At 38.1% G+C, this 19,923-nt stretch overlaps 1 protein-coding gene across 3 annotated transcripts in view; it reads left to right on the top strand.

Moving 5' to 3' along the window:
- Window positions 1-19,923, top strand: part of LOC124178732 — a 132,964-nt gene that overhangs the window by 53,260 nt on the left and 59,781 nt on the right. For all 3 annotated transcript variants that reach the window (XM_046562302.1, XM_046562301.1, XM_046562303.1), the window contains exons 44-73: window positions 538-720; window positions 1,044-1,244; window positions 1,352-1,645; window positions 1,732-2,112; window positions 2,286-3,050; window positions 3,172-3,510; window positions 3,603-3,911; window positions 4,054-4,380; window positions 4,515-4,826; window positions 4,930-5,253; window positions 5,342-5,653; window positions 5,912-6,226; window positions 6,725-7,051; window positions 7,691-8,005; window positions 8,450-8,773; window positions 8,890-9,213; window positions 9,294-9,608; window positions 10,567-10,896; window positions 10,993-11,325; window positions 11,974-12,273; window positions 12,379-12,708; window positions 13,240-13,548; window positions 14,494-14,805; window positions 14,944-15,267; window positions 15,395-15,709; window positions 16,310-16,618; window positions 16,726-17,049; window positions 17,155-17,466; window positions 17,637-17,942; window positions 18,028-18,342. In XM_046562302.1, the coding sequence (XP_046418258.1) occupies window positions 538-720; window positions 1,044-1,244; window positions 1,352-1,645; window positions 1,732-2,112; window positions 2,286-3,050; window positions 3,172-3,510; window positions 3,603-3,911; window positions 4,054-4,380; window positions 4,515-4,826; window positions 4,930-5,253; window positions 5,342-5,653; window positions 5,912-6,226; window positions 6,725-7,051; window positions 7,691-8,005; window positions 8,450-8,773; window positions 8,890-9,213; window positions 9,294-9,608; window positions 10,567-10,896; window positions 10,993-11,325; window positions 11,974-12,273; window positions 12,379-12,708; window positions 13,240-13,548; window positions 14,494-14,805; window positions 14,944-15,267; window positions 15,395-15,709; window positions 16,310-16,618; window positions 16,726-17,049; window positions 17,155-17,466; window positions 17,637-17,942; window positions 18,028-18,342 (9,786 nt within the window). The remainder of the gene's footprint in view (window positions 1-537; window positions 721-1,043; window positions 1,245-1,351; window positions 1,646-1,731; window positions 2,113-2,285; window positions 3,051-3,171; window positions 3,511-3,602; window positions 3,912-4,053; window positions 4,381-4,514; window positions 4,827-4,929; window positions 5,254-5,341; window positions 5,654-5,911; window positions 6,227-6,724; window positions 7,052-7,690; window positions 8,006-8,449; window positions 8,774-8,889; window positions 9,214-9,293; window positions 9,609-10,566; window positions 10,897-10,992; window positions 11,326-11,973; window positions 12,274-12,378; window positions 12,709-13,239; window positions 13,549-14,493; window positions 14,806-14,943; window positions 15,268-15,394; window positions 15,710-16,309; window positions 16,619-16,725; window positions 17,050-17,154; window positions 17,467-17,636; window positions 17,943-18,027; window positions 18,343-19,923) is intronic.

Here is a 19,923-nt window from a genome sequence, read left to right as displayed (position 1 = left end):
CTTTTTGGTCAGAACAAGTGAAAATGTAAATATGTAATTAATGTATATAACGAGTATGTGTAAATAATTTTTTTTCTGAAATTTGATTAGAGTTTGCAATTCTTCTGAGTTAATAACAACATTTACATGAGGCTTGCATATTCCGATTATGCTTTTTGCACAATGCACGTATCTTATTAGAATCCCCAAATTTGAAACATATAATTATATTTCAAAAAAGATTTATCTGTTACATCAATCCGTCGATAAGAGGCACCATTTGTTGAGTCTCAGATGTAGGTACCCAACAATATCCGAGTATACCCAATATAATGTGGTTCACTTGTTATGAAGTATTGTTCAGGTGTACATAAGAATATATACTTGACACTCGTCAAAGAAAATGAGTTAACACAACACTCTTTCGAAACTAATTCACAACAATGAAGTATCGTGTAATCATATGAATGAATAGTCAATACATTAGTTGCCTCTTCGTTTTACAACTCAATATGCACCTTTCTTTGGGCTATATGGGCTTTCTCACTCTTCCATTAGCGGGTTGCACTAGCAACAGGGATTGCTTGCTGACGCAGGCGTGCATCCAAAACATATGTCAAGAGCCATGCGCTGTTCAAAATCCTTGCGTTAAAAATGCAGTTTGCATCAATACCAACCATGAAACTGACTGTAGCTGCGAAGAAGGCTATCACGGAAATGGATTCGTCTTTTGCGATACAGGTAAGATTTACTCCACTTTGTAGATAAAAAAAAGTACAGCCCTGCAAAAACGAAGATGACATATGGCAAAATCGTGATTTAATATGCTCACTTCATTGATCCTAGTTTGACCTCTAACGATTTTGGACGTAATCTTCATGATTATGGTCTTCAAAATTAGTATCACTGTTACACACACTACCTCACTAGTGTGAACTGTCTTTTCGCCGTCAAAGTGTCATTAAGATGACTTGTGTAACAGCCCCATCAAATTTAAATCATACATTCCTCGTTGGTTCAAATTATGTGCATGCTCATATTGACAAACCTTTTGATTCTTTCAGTTGAAGAAGGTAGAAATATTTGCCAATACAATGAGGATTGTCCACCGAACAAGCTTTGCGACCGGTTGAATAGGTTCTGCATTAATCCCTGTTCTAAGGATATCTGTGGGGAAAATGCTGAATGTGTGGCTGATAATCATGAAGCTCAGTGCAAATGTCAACTCGGGTATCAAGGAAATGCATTCATTCAATGTACTAAAGGTGATATTACACAAAGAATAATTTTTTAAAGATGATTTACACATGGTTATAGCGATACACCCTCCTTTCATAAAATTATCAGTACAAACACAAAATTCTACATATAGTTGCAGGATGCTCAAGGGATAACGAATGTACAAGTAATGAGGCATGCATAAATGGTAAATGTGGAAATCCATGTGTTTGTGGGAAAAATGCAGTCTGTGACGTGAGAAATCACAAAGGATCCTGCAAATGTTTACCTGGTTATTCTGGCAACCCCAATGTTGGTTGCCAACAAACATCATCAAACCCTTGTATTCCAAACCCTTGTGGACTTCTAGCAATGTGTGAAATAGATAATGGAAATCCAATTTGTTTCTGTCCGAAAGGCTTGACTGGAAATCCATTTAAACAGTGTAGTACGTATTATGCCTAATTCATGATATTATAAGTGTACAAGGATAATCTACAGGAGATGCTCAATGATCGCCATTTTTGCTTCTAGTTCCTGAAGGAGACAACTGTAAGGATAATCCATGCGGACCAAATTCTGGTTGTCGAGTAGTTGATGGACGTGTGAAATGTTTCTGCTTACCTGGCTACGAGGGTAATCCACCTTCAACCACTTGTGGTGTTCCTGAAAATGCATGTGATCCATCTCCTTGCGGTCCGAACACTCAATGCTCTGTCTTAGAAAACGGATTTTCAAAATGCTCGTGCCTTCTTGGCTATATAGAAAGTCCAAACACTGTCAGAGGTTGCATACCCAAGGCTAATCCTTGTCAACCAAACCCATGTGGAACAGGAGCTTTGTGTGATATTAACAGAGATCCACCCTGTTATTGTCCTGATTCTACAACTGGAAACCCCTACAGAAGTTGTACAAGTACGAATAATTTGACAGTATTTCAATTAAGATGTCATGATTAAATTATTTATAACCATTGTTGCGCCTTGTCGTCTATCGTAACAAAATAGATAATTGTACATGTATTTAGTATGAATGTTTGCGTTGTATGACAGAGTATTCATTGTGATCATTTGTTTAACTATTTGTAGCCGCAACAACACTAGATTTATGTCAACCTGGGCCATGCGGAGGAAATGCGGATTGCTATGTATCCAATAACCAAGAACAATGTTTCTGCAAGGCTGGCTATGTTGGTGATCCTTATTCGGCCTGTCAGATTCCAATTGCTGGACCATGTCAGCCGAGCCCATGTGGGCCAAATGCGGAGTGTAGAGTTACTTCACAAAATCAAGCTTTATGTGAATGTACAACAGGAACATCTGGGGATCCAACGAGTTCACTAGGCTGCAACAAACCTGAATGTATAAACGATGATGAATGTTCGCTGACCGAAGCTTGCATAGGGTACAAATGTCACAATCCCTGTTTGGGAGCTTGTGGAATTGGAGCCAATTGCCGCGTGGAATTACATCACCCAGTTTGCTCCTGCGATGAAGGATTATTTGGTAATCCCATGATCAAATGTTCGCCAGCATTCGAAGGACAAGCACCAAACCCTTGTCAGCCAAGTCCATGTGGCAGTAATACATTGTGTCAAGTGATTCAAGATCGAGCAGTTTGTTCGTGCGCACCAGATTTCTTAGGTGATCCCCAAACTGGTTGTCACCCTGAGTGCACCATAAGTTCGGATTGTCCACTGGACAAGGCTTGCCTAAACATGAAATGTGTCAATCCGTGTTCATTGGGAAGGATTTGTGGGTCTAACGCTGAGTGCAGCGTTTCTTATCATATGGCAACTTGTAGTTGCATTGACAATTACTTCGGCAATCCGTTCATACGCTGCATTCAACGCCGTAAGTAATAATTCTTGAGCATCAGTAGTTTCATTATTTTATTAATATTGATGCACTGTAATCTAAGATTTCTGTACTGGTTCCTGATAAACATTTATTAAAAGATAAAACATTTTTTTAGCAACCATTACGTTTGATCAACAAAGAAACACTACTCGTCCGTGCGTAGCCTCGCCTTGTGGGGCAAATAAAATATGTGATGAATACACTGATAAAGTAGCTGTGTGTGGAGGCTGTGATTCTGTGTATAATGGGAATGATGTGCTTTGTCGGCCAGAGTGCTTGAGTAATTCTGACTGCCAATTCAACCAGGCGTGTATTGGTTGGAAATGCTTGGATCCTTGCCTGGGATCTTGTGGAGCTAATGCAAATTGTCAAGTAATATTACACGAACCCATTTGTAGCTGTCCAACTGGTTTATACGGCAATCCGTATGACAGCTGTTCGCCACAAGTCCTTGGTAATTAAATCTATCTCGGAATCATTACCACGTTTCGTGAATAAATATGTCAAGTTGTAGAATGCTGATTGTTTACTAATACCTATTTGCAGCGGATCCAGATCCATGTAGCACAACACAATGCGGCGCAAATGCAGTATGTGAAGAGAGAAATGGTGCTATTACGTGCAAATGTTTGACAAATTACTTTGGAAATCCATTCATGGCTTGCCATCTTGAGTGTGTCCAAAATTCTGACTGCAGCTTAATTCAAGCCTGCTCAAACAACAAGTGTGTGAATCCTTGCAATGGAACATGCGGTAATGGAGCATCATGCGATGTTGTTAATCATTCTCCGGTATGCTTCTGTGATCGCGGGCTCAAAGGAGATCCATTTGTTTCCTGCCAACCGCAAAAAGACAGTGAGTTGAAAATTCGAACTTTTTCTGCAGTGTGAAACCTCAATTGTCAAATTGAATAATTTATCATGTATGGATGAAGCACAAGTACTAAATTATCTGAATCTGATGATTTACAATTAACAAATAACTTATTCTTTTACAGCTGAGATCACTCCAATTCCTGGACCTTCAAATCCGTGTAACCCATCACCATGTGGACCAAACAGCAGATGTATAGTTTCGCAGAATGGTTATCCGACATGTTCATGTATACCAGGTTATAGGGGAACCCCACCTTTGTGCAATCCAGAATGTGTAGTGAGCTCAGACTGTTTACAAATACAAACTTGCATCAATCAGAAATGTGTGAATCCATGCAAAGGCACCTGTGGACTTGGAGCGTTGTGTTTGGTGATTAATCACAACCCTACGTGCAGCTGTCCTGGTGGCCAAGAAGGGAACCCATTTGTTAGATGCTACGAATCAACTGGTAAGGATTCACACGTCAGGTATCATCTTAATTGTACCAGAATCATGATGACTTGACATTAAACAGTAGTTTTCAAGGAAAATATTTACGGCATGAAACAGTACGTTTTAGTTATCATCATTTACAATTTACAGATCTAAAAATACCTAGTTCGCCATGCAGCCCATCTCCATGTGGCCCTAATTCTATTTGCCAAGTGAAAATGGGAAGACCGGTATGTTCCTGTTCAAGCACCTTTGTAGGAAGTCCGCCAAACTGTCGACCAGAATGTTTGATTAGCCAAGAATGCAACGTCGATCAGGCTTGTGTGGCACACAAATGTATTAATCCATGCCCAGATAGTTGCGGGCCTAACTCTGATTGTACAGTCATTAGCCACACTCCGTATTGTTCCTGTAAATCAGGCTTTGCGGGAGATGCGTTTGTTGGATGTACTGCAATTCCTTGTGAGTAATTGGATTTCACAGTATGCTTATTTAGTACATTTAGAGTAGGTTCACATATTGACATCCATATTTCCATGTGTTATACTAATTACTTTTTTTTTAGTACATCTACCTGACGAACGTGATCCTTGTTCACCAAATCCTTGTGGAAATAATGCATTATGCACTGTTCTGGATGGAGCAGCCAGATGCAGCTGCATACCACCTTATGTCGGGGATGCTTATGTAGGTGGTTGTAAGCCTGAATGTATAATGAATCCAGACTGTCCGAGCCATTTAACTTGTTTAAATCAACATTGTCGAGATCCATGCCCAGGCGTTTGTGGCAGAAATGCACAATGTAGCGTGGCTAATCACATACCAGTTTGTTCCTGTTTGACGGGATATACTGGTGACCCATTCCAAGGTTGTAAAGTTGAAAGGCCTGGTAAGTTACAAAGTATGATTTCATTCTGAAATGCCAATTTCTTAATACGATATGTGAATTTCATTCTTTACTCAATTTCAAATTTCAGCTGTACTTATACCGTCTCAAAATCCGTGCACTCCATCACCATGCGGACCATACAGTATTTGTCGTGTGATGAATGATCGAGCAGTTTGTTCTTGTAGTCCAGGATACCAAGGCACGCCACCATCTTGTCGACCTGAGTGTCTCGTCAGTTCAGAATGTTTGCAGCATCTTGCTTGCATCGGTCAAAAGTGTACCAATCCATGCCCTGGAGTATGTGGCCTCAATGCTCATTGCCAAGTGGCTAATCATAACCCAATATGCAGTTGTCCATCTCAGTATACCGGAGATCCATTTGTACAGTGCATCAAAGAAGGTATGGATCACATACGCATTCGTCGAGACAATGCTTCTAATAATTAATTGTGTTTGATATACGATATCTCGATGCTTTCGGAAATGAATAATATGAAATTACTTTAAGCTATTCATTTCATATAAATATCAACAACTACAAGGTCATTATTGTCACATGCTACAGTTTCTAACAGAAATTTCTATATGTGCTAAAAGATGTATTTCTGATGGTAGTTTATGCAGTATGAACATACCTCCAATTTCACTTCATTTACAGTGCCAAAAAACGTAGTGCCAACAAATCCATGTTTGCCATCACCATGTGGAGCAAATGCGCAATGTCGTGTTGAAGGCAATCGTCCTGTTTGTATGTGCCTAAGCGGAATGTTTGGTGCTCCTCCAAACTGTAGACCAGAATGTCTCATTCATCAGGATTGTCCAAATCACCTTGCTTGTGTTCGAAGGAAATGTCTGGATCCTTGTATAGGATCCTGCGGATTTAATGCTGGATGTAGCGTGCAGAATCATCGTCCCATGTGCCAATGTTATGAAGGTTTTGAAGGAGATCCGTTCTCTGGATGTAATCAGAAAGGTTTGTGCTTATCCATTGTATGCGAATTAATTTTATGCTGATAAAGCTGAATCATCCAAATTTATTAATGGGGAGCACCACATGTACTACCTGGTTATAATATCACTGGTGAACATGATGAATTTTTGTATATACATGATTCCTTTTCTTACTATCTGTTTTCTCATTTTCACCAGTCGCAAACCATAATGACATGTCAGGTTAGAAAAAGTCATTTCACGCCCAAAGCGAATAAATACCTTTGTTTTCACTGAAGCGATGAAAGATAAAAAAATATGTTTAAAAACATAGGAGAGCCAACCGTTTTCATGTAAGACTCACACATAAACGCAACATTTCTACATTGGAATCCTAGTTTTCAATGTATAATCCACATTTATACAGTATAGGATTTGTCGATCACATCAATAATAAGTTAGAATTCGTTTTCATACAGACTCACTTTAAAAAAACCTTTTTCTGTAATTGTAAAAATTAAATAAATATCGTGTTATTTAGCTGTCCCAGTTGAACAACCACCTGCTGAACCTTGCAACCCATCACCGTGTGGGTCAAACGCTGTATGTAAAGAACGTAATGGAGCAGGTTCATGTACCTGTCTTCCTGATTACCAAGGAGATCCATACTTGGGATGCAGGCCGGAATGCGTGCAAAATTCCGACTGTCTTCATACCAAAGCATGCATCAACAATAAATGTCAGGATCCATGCAGTGGGGCTTGTGGGCTGAATGCTGAATGCCAAGTTTATAATCATCAACCGTCATGCACTTGTTTGTCCGGTTACACTGGAAATCCTTTGACATCTTGTCATGTTCCACAGCAAGGTATGTAATGATGAAAATCTTCTCTCAACTAATACAGTAGTAACCTTGACAGGATAGTTTTTGTTCTTCACATAACAAATACAAGGTCAGTTATTCGTTGCTGAACATGAGTGCAACTGATGCAGCTGTTCTACCTGGCACCGGCAGAAGCTGCTCTCTCTTACCCAGATCTCGCGATCGGCAATGAATAAATGACCCTGTAGACTGAATTATTAACAGAAAACTGGACAAAAACCTTAATACAATAATGTGAATTTGGTCTGGTATTTTAAACATCAGATTCAACGCTATTTCTCAAACTTAAACTCACCATCTAATAGACAGCTCCCCCGGAATGATACGTATAACAGAATATGACAAAATCATTCAATTTGGTTGAAACACAAGTTCTACAAGACTGATTCAGGGTAATCTATTTTTTTTCCCATCAAAGTTCAGTATCCGGAATAACATACAATTTGATTTGTACAAACATTGTTCATTGTAAAGTCTAATAATTTTGAAATCTTCCTCAATCTAAAAGAGTAGTTGGTACGGGATATGTACTTGCTTATCCTTATTTTACTCTGTTATCAGAGAATGAAAAAAATCTCAAATTTGTAATATAGATCAATAAAACCTCATAATTAATTATTGCAGTTAATCCACCAGCACCAATAAGACCATGCGAGCCTTCGCCCTGTGGTCCGTACAGTAACTGTCGAGCAGTCAATGGACACGCAGTATGCACTTGTCAATCTAATTACATCGGTAGTCCACCAAATTGTCATCCTGAATGTGTAGTAAGCGCAGACTGTGCGCAGGACAAAGCTTGTGTTGGTCAGACATGCAAAGATCTGTGTCCAGGAACCTGTGGGGAAAACACTAATTGCCAAGTCGTTAATCATAATCCTATCTGCAGCTGTGTTCCAGGATACTCTGGCGATCCATTCTTCCGATGCTTGAAGAACGAAAGTATGATATTTTCACAGATATTATTTATAGTATCAATACACGCACATGTGTTACATACATTTTTCACGTATTTTCATAACACTGCGTGCCCTAGTTTTAGTATTTACAACATATACCAGTACAAATTCTGGGAGCCAACTATCATATATTCGCTAAAAGACATAGTTTTAATGCAAAAATTCCTAAGCCAGTTTTAATAGTTTCAACTGAGTATCTCAGTCGGAATATTGAACGTGTAAGAATATTCTATACGCACTTCATCTCCTGCAGTAATGTCCTTAGAACCCCAAAAAATGAAATTATGAAAGCAAACAGTACGAAAACTAAAATATTGCGATTGTGGGTTGGAAACTTTGCTGACGACTCAATTTTTTCATGTTTCCCAAATGATGTACGTATAATTGGCGGAATTCAGAAATACATTTTCTTATAATTTTTCTACAGTTAGGATACCTTCGACGCCAAGTGGAAATCCATGTGTACCATCACCGTGTGGTCCCAACTCACAATGTCGAGTAATTGATGGTTTCCCTGCTTGTTCATGTTTACCAAACTATGTCGGTCGTGCGCCTACTTGTCGCCCAGAATGTGTCATCAATGAAGAGTGTCCAGGAAATCTGGCTTGCCAAGGTATACAGTGCAAAGATCCATGTCCAGGATCGTGCGGTGTAAATACTTTCTGCAACGTGGTCAAACACAATCCTGTATGTGTTTGTAGTCCAGGTTATACCGGTGATCCATTTACCGAATGCTCTCCGATAATAGAAGGTAATTCTATTGCACAGCAAAAGCACCACTAATACAAATTTTTTAATCTTGAAAGATAAAAAAAAAAAAAAAATTATCCAGAATCGCAGTAAGTGAAATATTTTCAATTCTTGCAGTTCCTATAACAACCGAAAATCCTCGCACCCCATGCAATCCATCGCCTTGTGGTGCCAATGCAAGATGCAATGAGAGAAATGGAGCAGGCTCTTGTACTTGCCTTCCTGAATATTTCGGCGATCCATACACAGGCTGTAGACCTGAATGTGTAACCAATTCCGATTGTGAACGCACCAAAGCTTGCTTGAACAACAAATGTATTGATCCTTGCACAAGTGCTTGCGGCCAAAGCGCAACTTGTCAAGTATTCAATCACGCACCTTCTTGCGTTTGCTTGCCGGGCTACATTGGCGACCCATTAGTATCCTGCGTGCAGGAACCAGGTAAAATGCAACTCAAATCTGATACCTAAAAATTTGACTTAAGTTACAATCGAAATAACCTGATGATTCTGTTTGATCAGTAATCAGCGACACACCTATTGAGCCATGCGAGCCATCTCCCTGTGGACCAAACAGCAACTGCCGCGTGTTGAACGAACATGCTGTCTGTTCTTGTCAGACAGGATTTATTGGCACTCCACCCTCCTGTCGTCCAGAATGTACAGGCAGCTCTGAATGCCAACAAAACAAAGCATGCATCAACAACAAATGTGTCGATCCTTGTCCAGGAACTTGTGGGCTAAATACGAAGTGTCTTGTTGTAAATCACAACCCCATTTGTACTTGTTCAAACGGCTACACCGGTGATCCTTTAGCAAGTTGCACAAAGATTGAAAGTAAGTACAAGCTTAACATTTGTATGAGCTCAATGCTGAATCATATAGTAAACAGGCAAATGTAATTTTCTGAATTCTCAGATCTTGGGCTTTCAAATATTGTCAATTTATAATTCCTCTATTCTGATTACTATGCATAACTCTGTTCATTGTTCAGTGTAAAATAGCGCCCAGTAATAGTGCGATACTGGAATCAGTTTTATAGCTGTTATGCGTGTAACTGAATAAACTTCATTTTCCTGACTTACGAAAATTTAATCATTTGGCCATGGTAATCACAGTTATTTCTTGAAAGATAGCGGCAGAATACGTTCAAAAATCTTGTGTCACATTAGTTAGTTTATGCAAAATTAGTATTCGACGTCTATTAATTATTCAAAACTTCATGAGTTTTGCTAAGATATATAATTCATGTTGATTTTTCACCTACTGACCTCGTTATTGTAAAAGTTATCATCAGAAAAGTTTTATCTAAAAAGATGAAGTTCAAGCTCACTTTTCTAATGATAACTTCTACAATAACGAGTTCAGGAAGCTGGAATTTAGTATGAGTGAAGTTATTTGATCAGTATAAAATTTTGGGTAAGCTACAAGTCGATTTTTGGTTGGAAATACATCAGTGTTCAATAGCAAACTGATTTTGTGTAAGCGTGTAAACTTGTGCGTCAGATATTTCACAACCAAATTTTTTTTCTCGTCCTAATCTTGTCTAAATTTTTGGCTGAACTATTCTGTTATATGCATAACAATCAAAACAAATTAGACATGTTGATTGCATTACAGGTTCAAAGAATACATGAATATTTTCGAGAATTAATACACATGAATTTAGTTGCATATACGTGTATAATTGTGTTTATCACGGTATGGGTATGATTTATTCCAAGCATAATAATCGGATTAAAAAAAAAAGAACGGTTGAGATAACAAAAGACTAAATTTTATATATTTATTCTAGTAGTCACACCGCCTAGTAGAGAAGCAGAAAATCCGTGTGAACCAAATCCATGTGGACCAAACTCCCAGTGCAGAGTTATAGGTTTCCAACCTGCATGTTCTTGCGCCCTAAACTTTATCGGACGTCCACCCAACTGCAAACCAGAGTGTGTTGATAACTCAGAATGTCCCACTACTGCAACTTGTGTAAATCAGCTCTGTAAAGATCCGTGTCCCGGAACATGTGGAAGTTTTGCAATATGCTCTGTCCAGAATCATCAACCGCTCTGTACATGCCCAGAAGGTTTCGTTGGAGATGCATCCGTGGGATGTAGCTTAGCTCTACCATCTTGTAAGTAACCTAAAAAGGATAGAAAACAATTCACTCCTATGACGAAACAAGAATATTTTCTAATGGAATACACTACACATAAATTCTCTTACTTAGCTACTGAATACACTCCAACCAATCCTTGTATCCCAACTCCATGTGGACCAAATGCACAATGCCGGGAGAGGAATGGAGCTGCTGCGTGTGCCTGCCCTTCAGATTATATTGGAGATCCCTATGATAAGCAGACTGGATGCAAACGAGAATGTGAAGCAAATAATGACTGTGCATCTCACTTGGCTTGCGTTGGATTCAAGTGTATCGATCCGTGTCCAGGTACCTGCGGTACTTTGTCCATTTGTAATGTGAAAGCACATGTTCCTGCTTGCACTTGTCCAGTTGGTTACACCGGGGATCCGTACTTTGCTTGTAACATGGAAGATATAAGGGGTAAGTTATATCGTAATCTAATATTCAGAGGATTAGCCATAATTCTATGAAGTGATCATAGAATTATAGGGATCCATGCTTTGCTTGCAACATGGAAGCTACAACCGATAAGATATCTTAATTCAATAGTCAGAGAATTAATTTTCATTTTACGAAGTAATCATAGAGTATATTGCTTATTTTGTCATTCAACAACTCACAAACAACGGAGTTCATTTTTTTGCAATAGATGAAAAACCATATTTGATTGGTGCACAATTTTCTTTATGTACTTCTTGAGACTAGTTTAAAACATAAGTATTTTTCTCGAGTAATTATCATTATTTTGAGTTCTGCTGTAACATTAAAAGCTTATATTAATGGAATGGACAACATTCAGTGAAGTATTTTTTCTCATTGTCAGACGACTCAAAATTTACATTGCGTGGCTTAAAAACATAGTTTGTCACCATTCATTAATATATAATTATATATTAAAGTAATCCACAAATATAATCAACAATCAATAATTAATCCTGCTCTTAGATATGTCTCCAACCTTTTATAATGTCTCTTTTATTTTGTTTCGAAACAAATAACATATTTTGAAATCCTCTCATAGTTGAATATAAAGATAACATTATGATTTGTATATATCGACTCTGATAGAACCAGCCCGAGATCCATGTGCACCATCTCCTTGTGGACCAAATAGTAAATGTCGCACAGTGAATGAACAGGCTGTATGCACGTGCTTACCAGAATATATCGGTACACCTCCATCGTGTCGTCCAGAATGCATTGTCAATGCAGAATGCCCAGTTCACTTGGCTTGTGTCAATAAGAAATGCTCTGATCCTTGTCCAAATACATGTGGATTAAGAGCGATATGCACAACGAAAAATCATAATCCAATTTGTACCTGTCCATCTGGATTTACAGGAGATCCTTTCACTCAATGTTCTCAAGGTAAGATTTTCGGTTTAATATATTATTCTTGAAACTCTATGTCAATGGTGTGATTTTCATTTAATTCTTTGAAAATTAGATAAATGCTTACACCTTTATTTTTAGTATTAATGGATATTCCACAAACTGAAAGACCACCGTCTTGTACACCATCGCCTTGTGGCCCGAATTCACAGTGTCAGATGATATCTGGTAGCCCTGCGTGCTCTTGTCTTCCAAATTACATCGGCTTCCCACCGGAATGCAGACCAGAATGTGTTCTTAGCTCTGAATGCAAGAGTCATCTTGCTTGTATCAATCAAAGATGCCAAGATCCATGTCTAGGATCATGCGGAGTCAGTGCTGAATGTCATGTCTTAAATCACATACCAGTATGCACGTGTACTGCAGGATTTACCGGAGATCCGTTCTCACAATGCTCTCCAATTCCGACAAGTAAATTCATCATTGCTTTTTCCCAAAAGAATTTAAAACCAGAATGCCTAGACTGCCTTATTGAGAAAGATGATCTGATCAATCATTAAATGTTTTGTAAGAATTTGTTTCTATTGAACATCTTAAGACTGTTGCAGCTGCATAATGATGGTCACTAACCCATCCCTTCCCTTGCCCCGCACAAGTCTTCTGTAGACTTATGGGAACATACTCTACCGGGTATGGCGGGAAACGGTAGCGATTATTATTATAATTATTATTGTTATAATTCAGCGTGTAATTTATACATGATTTATCTTGTAAATTCGATAAAACTTGACTCTAGAGTAATCCATTTTTCATGTACAGCAGGTTTAGAAAACTAAAATCTGTTTTCCTTTACACTTAACCGAGTTAAAATGTGATTATACCTAATCAATCACTATGGGAGGATTTTAAAACTTACAAGTCCAGGCATTCTAATGCTAATTGTAAAAAGGTACATTACTTGCATTAGTAACAGATTAGATAACGAACCGATTTCATTTTTAGGTACAGAACCTATTGTTCACGATCCTTGCAATCCATCGCCATGCGGTCCAAATGCTCTGTGCAAAGATGGAGACTGTGAATGTTTACCTGAGTTCGTTGGTAATCCATTTGAAGCTTGCAGACCTGAATGTATTCTCAATTCTGAATGTCCGAGAGATAAATCTTGTTTGCGAAATAAGTGTACAGACCCTTGTCCGGGTATTTGCGGACAGAACGCTCAATGTGATATTGTAAACCATATTCCGGTATGTTCCTGTCTAACTGGATATGTCGGGGACCCTTTTGTTAGCTGTCGTCAACAAGAACCAGGTAAAGAGTTCAAGCTATTGATTGGAAAATGTTTGGTCTCAAACTTTGACTTGTATGTTTACTCGTCTTTATAGTAAAAATAGATGGTGTTTGGTAGCAAAGTTAGTTGTAGTAAGGAGAGTGATCAAAACAATAGTTACAATGCTTTATTCGTGTATTTTCAGCATTATGACAATATATTTAATTCCCTTGTTGAGATTGAATTTCCTTGCGGAATATAGAAGCTAAACAACTAGTACAGGTTTTGAAATTTTTACTCTTATTTTCCTTTCCAGCCTTTATATTAAATTATTCATGTTTAGAGGCCAATTTTGTGCACATTAGAAACTCAAATATTTTTTTTTTTTTTGTTTAAGTATATATATATATATATATCTGCTTGAAGATTTGTTAGGCTAAATTGCAATTCCGTTTAGGATTGCATTCCAATGTCTATTATATTTTTGTCCGCTTGTACACTTTTCAACATGCCAAAATGAATTGTGAGAATTTATTGTAACGTTTTTCATTCTGCATTTATCAATATTTTGGATTGACCGATATGAAATTGAATTTTTTAAAGATGTGGCATAAAATGTAAAATTAAAGGTTCGTGTAACTGCAGTTCAGTAGGTTTCCAATATTATGAGTGCTATACAATTGATCAATCATTTTACTATCTCAGCTTCAGTCACCAACAACCCCTATAGCAGTGCTTTATTTGGAAATTTACTTGGAATTTTTGTGGAAAGAAAAAAATTTTGCCAAAATAACTCATAACTAACTTGACGAAATCTGAAGAATTTGTTAAACTGCTTTTATAATTTTGCTCACGCAAAAATCATGGCCAATAAAATATTTTTCTTCTAAAATCAATTCCTGATACTGATATAAATTGTATTTGGTCGATAATGAATTAGTGTGTGCGTATAAAGTTGAGTTCATAATTTTTTTTACATATTCTAGAACTGGATGATCAACGTGACCCTTGTGTACCGTCCCCGTGTGGACCTAACAGCCAATGCCGCAACTCGGATAACCATGCTGTATGCTCTTGTCTCCAAGGATATTTAGGCTCACCACCATCATGTCGACCGGAGTGCATTGTTAGTTCCGAATGCTCATCGACAAGAGCGTGTGTGAACAAGAAATGTACAAATCCATGCTTGGGCTCTTGTGGACTGAATGCTCGTTGCGAAGTAATAAACCACAGTCCGATATGTAGCTGTCTTCCAGGACAAACTGGAGATCCTTTCAGGAGTTGTTATGACATCCCAGGTATGTGATTCAAGAATTTCCTATCACATTTTTATTCACAAAAATTTGTCTGTTCAATTTTGAATATAAGTTATTATAATTTCTACTGAACAATTACAGTTTCCATATCATGTATCAATGTATAATATGCTTTCGCAGTGCCACCAGAGAAGCCAAAGGGACCTGAAGATCCTTGCATTCCCTCACCTTGCGGACCAAATGCACTTTGTCAAAACAATGGCGGTAATCCGTCATGCTCATGTCTTCCAAATTACGTTGGGTCTCCACCTTCATGTCGTCCAGAATGTGTTATAAATCCGGATTGCTCTAGCAATAAAGCATGTATCAATGCCAAGTGTACAGATCCCTGCCCAGGCTCTTGTGGCGACAATGCCGAGTGCAACATTGTTAATCATGCTGTTACCTGCACGTGTTTAACAGGATATACGGGAAATCCATTCGTTCAATGTGTAATAAAACAAGGTCAGTCACATGCTAAGATATCAGAAAATCATGAACGAAAATCCATTTGACCGTTATTTTATGAGTATCAGTATAATACATTAATATTTTTATGTACGTGAATTCGATATTTTGCATGTAATTACAGAAGAAGCTCTGAATCCCTGTGAGCCATCTCCATGTGGCCCTAACGCAGTTTGCCAACAACGTGATAATGCAGGCGCATGCAGTTGTATTGAAGACTATTACGGAAATCCGTATGAAGGCTGCCAACCTGAGTGCATTCTTAGTGCAGATTGTCCGACAAACAAAGCTTGCATTCGAAACAAGTGTGAAGATCCTTGCCCAGGTATTTGTGGCACCCGTGCAGAATGTTCCGTTGTGAATCACATCCCCACATGTATTTGTATGCCTGGATATATTGGTGATCCATTCATCGGTTGCACACTTCGGCCAGTTACAGGTAAATTTCACTGAATACTCAAATAACATGATAAAGAGAATGAAATATTCTGCAATCGCTATATGTTTAAAGTTGGTAAAAGTAAGATGGAAATACGGGTACATGCAATTTAATTGAATTCTAGAAAAGAAAACAAATGATTTCACAAATTTAGTGAAATTTTCTAGATCAAGAATCTAGTCAAATCTAGTCGAGTTCCAGTTTTGTTTTTCACAGCTTTTATGACCGGTTTGGGCTGTTGCATTAACGTGGATGAACGAGATGCTTGATGTTCCATGTCTTTTCTGTTTGCACAATCTGTTGGTAACATTTAATGGAAATAGTTACAACATATTGTGAAAACGTAACAGATATATGAACTGAGTCACGGTGAAATGTGAACAGAATTCAAATTTCCGAGTGAAATTTATTCTTATTTAAAAATTTTTCGACAATGAATCCAGTTTGTTTTTACCTAGATTTCTACCTATGCAATATATATCGAAAGAACTTTTCAAAAGATTAGAGATGGAAATATTTGCCCTTGAGCGTAGATTGAATCCTGAGACCAACGATGAATTTTGATAAGATTCAAATGAATTTTACCTTTTAATGTTGTAGAACCGACTGTGTCTGAACCATGTTCACCCTCCCCTTGTGGACCAAGCAGCGTATGCAGGGTGGTTAACAATCAACCTGTGTGTACTTGTGAAAAATCATACATTGGCACACCACCTAATTGTAGACCTGAATGTGTTGTCAATTCTGAGTGCCCTCAAGATCGAGCTTGTTATAAGTTCAAGTGTAATGATCCTTGTCCGGGAACCTGTGGGATCGGAGCTAAATGTCAAGTTGTGAACCATCATCCTCTATGCAGCTGTCCTCAAGGGATGACTGGTGATCCATTCTCAAGATGTTATCGAGAAATAGGTAATGTACACAATCTTTTAAAAAATAATTCAATGAATTTGACAGAAGACACTATATGAACTATACGAATATTGAGTTCACTTAATGAAGTAATTATTTATGTTTAGTTCCACCTTTGGAAGTCCCAAAACAAAGAGATCCTTGCATGCCTAGTCCATGTGGCCTCTATGCAGAATGCAGGAATATCGCTGACCAAGCAGCGTGTTCATGTCTAAAGAATTACATAGGATCTCCGCCAAACTGTCGCCCAGAGTGTGTCGTAAACACAGATTGTTCGTCTAATCATGCTTGTATCTCCGAAAAATGCAGAGATCCCTGTATGGGATCTTGTGGACAAAACGCTGACTGTCGTGTTCAAAACCATATTCCAATATGTAACTGCAAAGAAGGATATACTGGCGATCCTTTCACACTTTGTGCACCAGTCCAAGGTTTGATTTAAGACTTGCATACTTGAATGATTTCGATTTAGAGTGATATACTTACTTTGAGAAAATGTCATTACCTTAATTTTTATGATGAAAATTTTAACACAGAGCGGCCACGAGTTCCTGATGACCCATGCGATCCATCTCCATGTGGACCGAATGCTCAATGCAACGGCGGCTCTTGTACATGCCTGCCAGGTTACTTTGGAGATCCGACCTCATTTTGTCGTCCAGAGTGTACAATGAATTCTGAATGCTCACGAGTAAAATCGTGCGCTAATCAGCATTGTATCGACCCATGCCCTGGTACTTGCGGATCCAATGCTCGCTGCGATGTTGTCAATCATATTCCCATGTGCAGTTGTCCACCGGGCACAACGGGCGATCCATTCTCTCTCTGTAGGCCACCCAAAAATGATGGTAGGCTCGAATGCTTTAAACGTTTCATTTCAAAAATGAATATTGCATTTCAATAATAATGACTTCAAAAGTAGCCAACTATGCAAAAGTTTTTTCAATCAATACTCTTGTTCATTATTATAATTATTACATTTGTACCTTATTATTATTTATTATTATAATCTTTTTAGAAGTACCAGCGCAACCTTGCACACCATCACCATGTGGTCCACACAGTATATGCAAAGTCGTCAACAATCATGCAGTGTGCTCTTGCCAGTCAAACTTTATAGGTAATCCACCGTCCTGCAGACCAGAGTGTATAGTTAGCGCAGAGTGTCCACTAACACAAGCGTGCCTGAGAAGCAAGTGCTCAGATCCTTGTCCAGGCACTTGCGGACAGAATGCCAGATGCCAAGTGGTGAATCATAATCCGATATGTAGCTGCAGTGAGGGTTATACTGGTGATCCATTCACCAGATGCGACCAAATCCAAGGTAATGGAATTTCTGCCACACTTCAAAGCTTTTGGTTTACAGAGATTCCAATTAGTGATACTAGATATTTCGTTTTTATTTGTAGTTACTCCAGTGCCAATAAATCCGTGCGACCCATCACCATGTGGGCCTAACTCAGAATGTCACGTCCGTGGGGAAAGTCCTGCATGTTCATGTTCCCAGAATTACGTGGGAGTTCCGCCAAATTGCAGGCCAGAATGTACGATCAACCCAGAATGTGCGCCGCAACTTGCTTGTGTTCAACAAAAGTGTCGTGATCCGTGCATTGGTGTTTGTGGTGTGAATTCACAGTGTTCTGTAATCAACCATCAACCTGTTTGTTCCTGTCATCAAGACTACACTGGCGATCCATTCAGCAGCTGTCATCTTGTCGAGAGAGGTGAGTCTCAATTTATCAATATGTACTGCATGTTGCATGAATTTATGTATACACAAGTATTTTATTAATTATAACACACCGGAGATATTGTGTACCCAAAATTCCCAGCAATGAATTGTTGCTTTTATTTTATCAAGTAAGGCTTTAATGAAATAGCCTTCTTGAATTATTTTCTGGAGGTAATTCCTTAATAGCAAATTAACAAGCATTGATTTGCTGGCAAAATATGATTCTTGTTAACAGAAGATGCTGAAGTTAATTGTTATTGTGAGAAGGTATGTTGAAGTTGTTTCAGTCAGTGAACTGAGTTTATCAATTACCTATACACACGTTGGTTGACAACACAACTAACTGATTATGTACCAGGTGAAAACAGTTTCTCGTCAATATCGAAATGATATTGAACATTTGTCTTTACTTCTAAGTTATATCGTGTCGTTTCTGCAGAAAGTAGCAATTTTAGTGTGAAGGGCGTAAAGTGTTATACCCGTGATGCGAACATTATTTTTTTTTTTACGTAGGCATAAAACGGGATTTTGAGATCCAGGTGTGAGCGTACAACTCCGATTTTGGCCTACTATGACGAAAAAGCTAATATTATACATGAACATCGTGACTTTGTTTAGAGATTGTTCGAAATACGTTTAGAGAAAAGCTTGTTTCTCCATTATTATCATTGCTTGAAAACTCAGGTGTAAAAATTATTGTTTAAAATGTAACTTTGTGCACTTATTTTCACTGCAGAGAAACTATACCATAATTCTTTTTTGAAATAAGTAAAACATTTCCGATTACTATAATTGTACGTGAGATCATAATCACACGCAAAATCCGCGTTCTTTTTTCCAAGTTAATTTATAACTGTCGAAATAATCTTCTCCTTAGTGATTAAAACTCAATGCAACTTTTCCATTGCGATAAAGAAGACATTAATTTCGTGTCAAGTTTAAAAAATTTATTACCAGCACTGCAGTATTTGAAATCACCTTCTGAACTAGAAAAGCCTTTACGTTAATCGACCTGTGAATACTTTTATCTGTGTGAAATCTAGGTGGAAAATTTTCATCTGGTCAAGAAATTTCAATCTTTCTTTATAAAGAAACTAACTTGTTTGCATTTTTAATTAAAAATGTACCCGTTTTTTTTTTTTTGTCAGTAACTTTTTTTACATTCACAGAAATTAGGATTCCTTGTGCGATAACGAGATTTTTTCATATTTTCAACTGCATACAAATATTCATAGATAAATTTTCCAAAAGAGGTTTCTTAACTCGAAAAACTGCTGCCATTTTATTCGACTCCCTTCTCGCTTTTTCATTTTCTCCGTTTGTTCACACTTCCAATTGACAATCCTAGATGCTTTAATTCTTACTATAAAAAAGCAATTGAGAATCACTGACTCAACCACGTAGTTTTGATACTAGGTCCATGGTTTTGACGCGCGGCGTTTTGCCATTGCGTTGGAATCCATGTTCAATTTGATACCCGCGAAAATCCAGGCTAAGCATCACAGAACCCAACAATACAAAATTCAAATTAGCTTGCGGCCGGCCACTGATGGTACTGCGGGCGGACTCCATC

This window comes from Neodiprion fabricii, chromosome 3 (assembly GCF_021155785.1).
Source record: "Neodiprion fabricii isolate iyNeoFabr1 chromosome 3, iyNeoFabr1.1, whole genome shotgun sequence".
Classification (NCBI taxonomy): Eukaryota; Metazoa; Arthropoda; class Insecta; order Hymenoptera; family Diprionidae; genus Neodiprion; species Neodiprion fabricii.
The sequence above is the reverse complement of the archived record's forward strand: the minus strand, read 5'-3'. Positions and strand labels throughout refer to the sequence as shown.